Source organism: Populus alba, chromosome 7 (genome assembly GCF_005239225.2).
Source record: "Populus alba chromosome 7, ASM523922v2, whole genome shotgun sequence".
Lineage (NCBI taxonomy): Eukaryota > Viridiplantae > Streptophyta > Magnoliopsida > Malpighiales > Salicaceae > Populus > Populus alba.
Window position 1 is genome coordinate 3,391,961 of NC_133290.1, and position 9,316 is coordinate 3,401,276.

At 36.0% G+C, this 9,316-nt stretch overlaps 1 protein-coding gene across 1 annotated transcript; it reads right to left on the reverse strand.

The window, feature by feature from the left end:
* Nucleotides 1-3,755: 3,755 nt before the first annotated feature.
* Nucleotides 3,756-8,228, reverse strand: LOC118063125 (uncharacterized). The gene has a single exon (XM_035077057.2). The coding sequence runs from the start codon at nucleotides 7,931-7,933 to the stop codon at nucleotides 4,538-4,540; it is 3,396 nt and encodes a 1,131-aa protein (XP_034932948.1). The 5' UTR covers nucleotides 7,934-8,228; the 3' UTR covers nucleotides 3,756-4,537.
* Between the last annotated feature and the right edge of the window lie 1,088 nt (nucleotides 8,229-9,316).

Below are 9,316 nucleotides of genomic sequence, written 5' to 3' on the forward strand. Positions count from 1 at the left end.
ATTAAAAATATATTAAAATAATATCTTTATATTCTTTTACTTTTTAAATCAACACATTAAAATAAAATAAAATAAAAAAAAAAAAAAACTTTACGCTTTCGCAATTCGGTGCACCACGTTGTTGCTGTGTTTTTAGCTGATTTTGTTTGATTTGAGATTTTGCCAACTCTTGAAGTGGGCAGCAAGAATGGCCTGTAGTGCGGCTAAACAGCGAAGTTGGGGCCAAGTACACTTTGAAAAGGTGTGAAACTCCTAGCCACATTTGACCCCTTTGGCAGATCATGGGTCAATAGTGCTCCTCTTTAGTTGCTTTTGGGTCGATTCTGTGGAGTAAAGTTTAGATTTAGTTCGGAACTTATCATCTTTCGGTTTGGGAAAGGAATGTTTTTGGAGTAAATGCAGCTCCCTACATGACAACTTAGCTGACAAAATCCTTGAAATTTGATAGCCCTTTTATGGCAATGAAAGAATCACGGTGAGGTGAGGTGACCATCATTATAAGCATCGAAAAGCAAGACAAGATTGTGGATTTGACGGGGCCATAGACGTGCTTTCGCAGATGTCCTCTTGGGCTGGCTTTTGCCGTTCATTCGAGCTCTCTGCCGGCTTCTGCCTCGACAATTCACCACCACCACCTCCATGCAAACCATCCCCTCTTGCATTTCCATGTGGCTCTCTTCTTGGCTGCCACGTGGAGAAGACCACCCCCTACTTTCTTCGTGTAAATATTCCCCATAATGGGATGCAAGATATTTTTTTGCAAGATATTTTTAATTAAAATTATGTTTTTTAAAAGTTTTAACAGTAGTAGATTGAAATTATATAAAAAAAACACAAAAATATTAATTTAATGTTTTTCAAATAAAAAAACACTTTAAACAACACTTTAAAAATCAAGTTTAATTAAAAAATTACACTCATATGAACACGTGATGCAAAGGTTAGAGTTGTAATGTTGTTTGTAAAATATTATTAAACCTGATTTGGTTTAGTGGGTTGATCTAAGATCTGGTATAGACTAAGTTTTAAAAAAAAAATAGATAGAAATTAACTGAAAAACTCAGTTTGTGACTTGATAAAGTTAAAATCTAATCTGGGTTGAAAAAATATTTCAAAATTATATCATTTTAAATTTATTTTTTAAAAAATCTTAAAACAATATATTTTAAATTGAACTAAATCATCCCATTCAATCCATAACATGAACCTTGGGTCATGGCTGTTTTAATAACTTTGCTCATGCACTGCATTGATATTTGCTGATGAATGCGAGCGAGGGAGTTAATTTTTGTTTGGTCAGAGTGATCAAAGCGGCCATCTAATTGGCACAAGTATAAATAGTTTAGTTGAGTTTGGAGAGACGATTAACAAGCCCAGACCGGCACCACCAAGAAACTATTCATCTCATATTCGTACATGGACTGTTTGGGCGGATTTTAAAAAAAAAATATCTCAGTTTTGGTTGAATAATAATATTTGAAAAACATTTACTAAAATATCATATTTTTATTTTATCATGTTTTTGAAAAGCAGTATTTACATAATGTTGTTATTTCTAAACGCAATAAGATAGATATTACATTTTAAAATTGTAATATTTAAACATATTGTTACTCCAACTTTCAGATCTTTATATTTTAAAAATATCACCCTAAAACACTGGTTTAAGCAAAAAAAATTTATTTTTATTGTTATTTTCAAATCAATCAATCAATTAGTATTGAATTTAATTAATATTGTAATTGTGAACCATGATATCAATTAAAATTTTATCATGATTTCTAACCACGGTATTTAATTGATGTTGCAGTTCAAGAATGTGACATCCAAAAGTGTACTATTTTGCCAAAATATTTTGGTATTGTATTAGGTAGTATTTGATATTGAGTTTTAACGTGCTTTTCATTCAAATTTTAATTTTTTTTAAAATTAATATTTTTATTAGTTTTGAATTGTTTTAATGTGCTGATGTGAAAAATAAAATTTTAAAAATAAAAAAAAATTATTTTAATATATTTTTAAATGAAAAACATTTTAAAAAACAACCGGTGCCACATTCTCAAACACCCATTTTTTATTATTATCTTTGGATGTTAATTACCTAATTTATCCTCAGAATCCCTTGATCGGATTAGAAAAGTTCCGGCCATGACTAGATATTAAGATCCGATAATAGACTCTGGCCGAATATGTCTCTCCGTATATGCCTCTGGATTTTGTTCAAAGACATTGAAGGGAATATAGAGGTTGTTAAGCACCTTGTGCTGAAGTTTTCGGTAACATCACATCACAACTCCTATGACTTTTCTTTATTAGTATATAAAATGAAAAACATATAAATTGTTCATGACTTTCCTTTATTTAAAAAACATGTAAAGAAAAACGTTGAAGAGCTTGTAGTATATGTTTTTCAACCACAAATTAAATTTGAAAAATTAAATTTTAGGATGAAAAAACATTGCATTTGATCAGAATATTTTAGTTTTTTCCTTAGTTTTTTTTTTAAAAAAATTGAAGCATTAACTTGTTTGAGATCTACCCTTATAAAAAAAAATTAAAAAAATTGTCTGACATGGAGGTGGAAGGGAGAAGAGAGATTAGCGAATTAAACAAGAATTTAGAAAACCCAAGAAAGATCAGGAGACATTGGGAGGAATAAAATAGTAAAAAAGACAGCGAGGATGAATCAATGTTTAACGTGGTGTTCTAACCAAGAAAACCATACATAATACGTAAATAAGAAAATAAAATAGTACAAATACATAACGGTCACTGCATCGTATTTGACGCTTCACTGTCCACTTTTCAACGCCGTTGAAACAGTCAGGCTACACAATCCTACCCGTCCATTCAATTCTTGCATTGCTTTGTTTATTCGCGCAGCTCTGCCGCGATTTTCAATTTTTCTCCTATTTAATTTTAGCTTTAAATTATTTTTTTTAATATATATCATAATTAAAAAAACACAACATTCATAGCTTGCTGCTATTTAAAATAATGTTAAAAACATATTGAAACTTTAAAAAATCCAAAAAAAAACATATTGAAACTACGACATTATCAAAAAAATCTTAACAAAAAAATCCAATAAAAACTAAAAAACAGTAACAACAATTAATCAAGTTCATTCATCATCTTTAAACAATAAATGTAACACCCTCCATCATCATTCATAATATTTTTTAATATTATTTTATTTTATTAAGTATTTTATGATAATATTAATGGTGTCGTAGTTGCATCTTTAAGGTGTTTATTATAAATTTTTTCTCTTTCCTTTCTCTTTTTATGTACAACTCATTTCATAACTTTAAATATCACAATCTTGAATAGTAACAAGTTATCGTATTTTGCAATTGTAGCATTTACACTGTTATTTCAAAAAAAAAAAAAAACTATGCTATTTCGTTAAAAGATAAGACCTGCTGATAGGCAAAAATAACCACTAACATAAACTATTAATCTGAAAGTAAATCGAAAGGATTAAATGGGCATTCAGAAGCTTGAACTAGAGAGAAGAAATGTCTGAACTTTGTCAGGCTGACCCTAGTTTTTTTTTTTTTTTTTTGCAAAACTTTTGTAGCCATAGCATCTCTGATTATTTTAACAGTTTACAGCTACTGAGAGGAGAATCTTTATGGTTGTGGGGTTTGCAGCTACCCCATTTGCGTAAACGCAGAAAAGAGCAAAAACGAACATGGAGTTAGATAGAGAGCTTATCCTTTCTGAAAACTAAAATGGAAGACAAGGAAAGGTACTGAAAACTAAAACTTGGTGCTAGTACTTTTCACTCCTACGGCTACGTCTGTACTGAAAAAATACAGATTAAATGACAAAAATCAGCATGCAACAATTCAAAAAGAAATTCATCACAGATAAAAAGTCATCATGACCCACTAAAAAATTTGAAAAAAGTTCAAAATTAATTGAAGATGTTGAGCCATCGTTTTCTTCCCCTTTCTCTCCTCTACTGTAGCTTTCCCACCCCCTTCTTGATGATGATCCAGTGGGGCCCTAAGATTTTGTGTCCCTGACCCCATCGCCTGCCCTCTACCAGGAAAAAAAAATTAAAACTGAAGGGCAACAGAAGATCCTCTCATGGCTTTAGGTGAGCCTGAGATCATCTTGAAGCTGTGCCCCAACTTACATTACCAAACCCCAACGCTTTGATTTACTGCTACTATATTATCACTGCCTCCGGTTTTTTTTTTCTTTTTTTTAATAGAAAACGACACTTCTTTTTCAGTTTTTTGCCAGCTTCTCCTCGGAGCCCACAACATTAACGGCTACTTTTTCACTCTGCTGCCACGTGACTCCCTTTGGCGCCAAAAAGACAAAAGAGGGCTAGTGGTCCCCGCCTTGTCCCCATCGTTGACTGCAATTTATCAACCTTGTGGGCCCCGATCTTTTCTCTCAGGCCGGCATCAGAGACCGAAGTGGCGGAAGGGTAAAAAAGAAACAACACAATAGAAAAGGTTCTAAAGGAAATGGTCAAACTTTATCGGGTTTTCGGGTTATTTGGAATTCAGGTGGGTCATCAAGCAGGGGATGGTTGGGAGGTTGGATCAGCTGAAGATGGGATATCAGGGCCCACACGGCAACCTTCAAGCATGAAAACAATATCAGGCATTGTGGGTCTATCAAGAGGGTCCGGTGCGGTGCAGAGTAACCCAACCTTAACACCTAACAAGAACTCTTCCCATTCTGATGATTCAGGGTCAAGTTCAAGCAAACCAGGCTCCAAAAGTTCTGTTATTTGACCCTTCTGAAGTTGCTTCTTGACCCACTTGACAATATCTTCATCTTGTGTGAACATCACCGGCCTTTTCCCTGTTAGTAGCTCAAGTAATACTATGCCGAAGCTGTAAACATCTGCTTCTTTTGAAACCTCTCCTGTCAAAACAGCTTCTGGTGATACATAACCCAATGTGCCAACCGTTGCTGAGGTTGAAGGTTCTGCCGGGGTTGCAATGGTTAATCTGTCTAGCCCGAAGTCAGAGAGATGGGCTTCGAAATCTGCATCGAAGAGGACGCTTTGTGGCTTGACATCCCCGTGAACAATGTTGGATGTGTGGAGGAATGCAAGGCCACGGGCAATTCCGAGAGCTATCAAGTGACGCATTGGCCAATTTAGGACATGACCATCTTGGTGGGATGCTTCTTGGAGGAGAGTGGCAAGGTTTCCATTAGGCATGTAGTCGTAGACCAGGAGTCTCATATCTGGTGCTCCAGCATAGTAGCCACGAAGAACTGTTAGGTTTCGATGCTTCACTTTGCTTAGAAATTCAGCTTCTTTCCTGAACATGTTTTCATCTAGTGATCCATCCGGGAGCCTTCGGATTGAGAGCACCATTCCATCACTATAACAAGCTTTAAAAACTAGGCCATATCGAGTTCTGCTAAGCACATTCTCTTCATCGAATTGCCTAGTTGCTTCGGTTGTTTCTGCAAGTGTGATCTTGTTATTAAACATAACAAGTTTCGGCCCTCCATTATCTGTACTGCCACGACCACCACTTCCATTTGAGCTAGGCCTTGCTGGGCTCCGTTTCTTCTCACCCGCAGCACCTTGTTTTAGTCTCTTGCGCCACCTCAAGAGGCTGTATGTATAGAAGCAGCAACATAATGCCAACATGCAAGCCCCACTTACAACCACAGCAATCAACAGAATCAACCTTTTCCTTCGATTGCTTGCTTCTACATCCACACAATTTCTAGGCAATGGCTTTCCACATAGCCTTGGATTATCTGCAAATGCTGATGGGTTGTTAAATCTAGAACCCAGCAATGCTGGAATCCCACCTTCAAGGTTATTTCTTGAAACATTCAGGTATACCAGGCCAGAGATTTGTGCAACATTGACAGGAATCTGCCCACTCAAGTTGTTAGTAGAGAGATCCAAAGATGTCAAGTTGGATAAATTGGATAATGAATCCGGTATGCTACCTGAAAGATGATTGCTATCCAACGACAATGAGGATAACGACGAGCATTTGGAGATTTCATTTGGGATTTCACCTGATAAATTGTTCCTACCTAAATCAAGCACTTTCAAGTGCAAAAGGCGAGAGAGATCACCTGGAATATTGCCAGTCAAAGAATTTGACTCTAACTCAAGGGTTTCAAGATCCGAGCAGTTGCCAAGCTCTGGTGGAATCAACCCTGAAATGTGATTCTTAGACAACGACAAAACAACCAATGACTTGAGAAACCCAAAAGTCAACGGAATCTGACCGGAGAAGCCATTGGAGCTGAGGTTCAAGTAACGCAAACCCAACAAACTACTGAACCCTTCATGAACATCCCCAGACAGCATATTCTCCTGCAAAGCAATCACCTGAAGATTCGGCAAGCCAGCAAGCTCAGACGGCAACTCTCCAGACAAACTCTGTCTGCTCAAATCAAGAGAACTTAACCTCAATAGATTTCCAAAACTAGACGGTATCCTTCCTGAAAAACCATTTCCACTCAGATTCAGGAACATTACCCTGTTCAAACTCCCAATAGTAGCAGGAATTTCACCTGAGAATCCATTTCCACTGAGGTCCAGCGTAGTCAAATTACTCAACCCCATAACCTCATCTGGCAAGCTTCCATTCAAACCATTACCACCCAAATTCAAGGTCTCTAGCCCTGTAAGATTCCTAAAACTCCCAGGAACCGAGCCCGAAAACTGATTTTCACCAAGAGACAACACCTTCAACCCCCCTAGATCACCCAAAACCTCAGGGATTTCCCCTGATAAATCATTCCCATGAAGATCAAGAACCTGAAGTGACCTACATTGCTGAATCTCCACTGGAACCACCTCTTTAAAACCATTACCACCCATCTTCAACTCCTCCAACCTCGACAAATTCCCAATCTCAGCCGGAACAACACCAGAAAACAAATTCCTCGAAACATCCAAAATTGTCAAAGTAACCACACGTGTCAACCACAGAGGAAAAACTCCACGTATGTGATTCGCTTGAAGATCCAGAACTTGCAAAACACTAAAACAACCGCCGGACTCCGGCCCTACAACACCACTAAACCCATTAAACCCCAACTGAACAATCCGCAACGACGGCGGATAAACTGAGACATTACAAAACATTGAAGTCGGAACAGCCCCAACAAACTTATTTTCCGAAAGCGAAACAACTTGCAATTTCGGAAGCTCGCCAATGGCAGCCGGGATCAAACCTCCAAGACGATTACCATTAGCACTAAAGTGCACAAGCGAAGAGCAATTCGCAATGGCAGAAGGTAAAGTCCCTTCTAAAATATTATAATCAAGCCACAGGTATTCAAGACTCTGAAGCTGGCCAAAACTCGCCGGAATAGAACCGGAAAACTGATTGTAAGACAGGTTAATAAGCTGCAACTGCGCCAAGTCAGAAACACTTGAAGGGATAGAACCTGAAAATGTATTTGATGATAAATCAAGATACTTCAAACTCACAGGCAGAGATCTAGGAATCTCTCCAGAAAACCTATTTTGCGCGATGTTCAAGACTTGAAGATTAGTTAAGTTACTAATCTCCGGCGGAAGGTTGCCGGAAAATGAGTTGTATTGCAAAAACAAAGCGCGTAAGAGGGTGCATTTTGCAAGAGAATGAGGCAATGTTCCATTAAAGAAATTTGATCTAAGGCTGATTTTACGTAAAGATGTTAAAGAAGCAAACTGGTCACTGAGTTGGCCACGGAGTTGGAGACGAGGTAAACGAAGTTCAGTAACTCGGTTGTTTGTGCAAAAGACACCACGCCAGTCACATGGAGCTAATGGGGTTGTTGGATCCCAACCGGTTAAAGCTCCAAGCGGGTCGTGGAGGTTTTGCTTGATGGATGTCAGGGCTTGGGTTTGTGGGTTTTGCTGGGATTTGCAGGCCAAGAAGGATGTGAACATTAAGAGAAAGAAAAAGAAAGGACTCATTTTGATAGGATTCATGAAATGGGTTTTGGTGTTTTTCTGTCAATTGGGAGGACGATGAAGAAGAGCCATATGGGAAGAGGCAGGTAGAGGGAGGGGAGAAGAGAAGAGAGAGGACTGTTGGTTGTGCACGCCCTGCTAGCCTAAAACACAAAATGGAGAGGACAGAGAAATACAGAATCGAGACTCTCTTTCACTCACTAAGACAAAAATCAATATTTTTTTAGCTTTTCTCTCACTCTATTTCTTGGATGGTAATGGCGTCTGGGGTAAAGTGTAGTGTAGGGTTCCCTCTTCCCAAAAGGTTTTGAACAGACTTTTTCAATGGGGGTGGGGTGGGGTGGTGTGGTGTGGGGTGGGGTTAGGGAGATACCTTTTTAACCTCATATGACATGATATGGGTTGAATCATTGAGCCTTGTGTGTGATCTTATCTTATACAATTAATATACAATATGTTCTCATTCTTTTTCTATTATTCTGAAATATTATTGGGTTTAATTTATTTTAGATTTAGACAACCTAGGACTCTATAGTCATGTGACCATTAAAACCATGGCTTCACTGGCATATAAATTTTTTATCTGTCATTTTTATTTTTGAATTTTTATTAAAGTTTTATTAGTATTTAAATTCATCCTTGAATCAAAATTTATATTGTTATTTTTTCAATTTAGCCTTTATTATTTTAATTGTTTTTTTCTTTTTAATTTAACCCTGCAATTTAATTTTTAAATGCTCTCAAATTTATTTATTTTTATTTCGATTTCCACCCTAATTTTTTTACGTGATTGATTTTTTTCCTGGTTACATCTTTCGGTGTTTGATTTATTTGAGATTAAGTTTCATGATTTTTTCATTTGTCATGCTTTTAATTTAATATATGGGTCACAAGTTTTAAGTGTTAATATGGTTAAGAATTTATTTTTTTTCCTCATTTTATTTTGTAACTTTATCATTCTACATTGTTTTAAAAAATTTGTTTTGTGGTTACTTTCATATTCTTTTATATCAATTTATCTCGGTCTCATTATGTAAACCATGAGTTCTGTAAGTTGTTTTTGGATAAAGGTTTTGTTTTTAAAAAAATTGTTTTGTTTTGTGTTTAATTTTTTCTGATTCTTTATTTTGCTTTATACAAGTAGGTTTTGTTCTGCACACAAAAATAGTTATTTTAAAATAATATTTCTTATATGTTCGGCCATGCATACTTTTTTTCTTTTATTTTATTCAGTCTATTTCATATGTGTTTTTATTTCTATTTTTTTTATTTATTTTAATAGAAAATTCAGTGGATAGAAAAGGATAAATGTCTCATTTTGCAAGATGAAATATCTTGATCTACATCTATCTTTTAATTTTTTTAATTTATTTTTTAGTTATTATTAACATTTTTTTGTTT

Bases quoted from the DNA above. Each gene is read 5' to 3' on its own strand.
- LOC118063125 (XM_035077057.2), bottom strand. From the start codon at position 7,933: ATGAATCCTATCAAAATGAGTCCTTTCTTTTTCTTTCTCTTAATGTTC.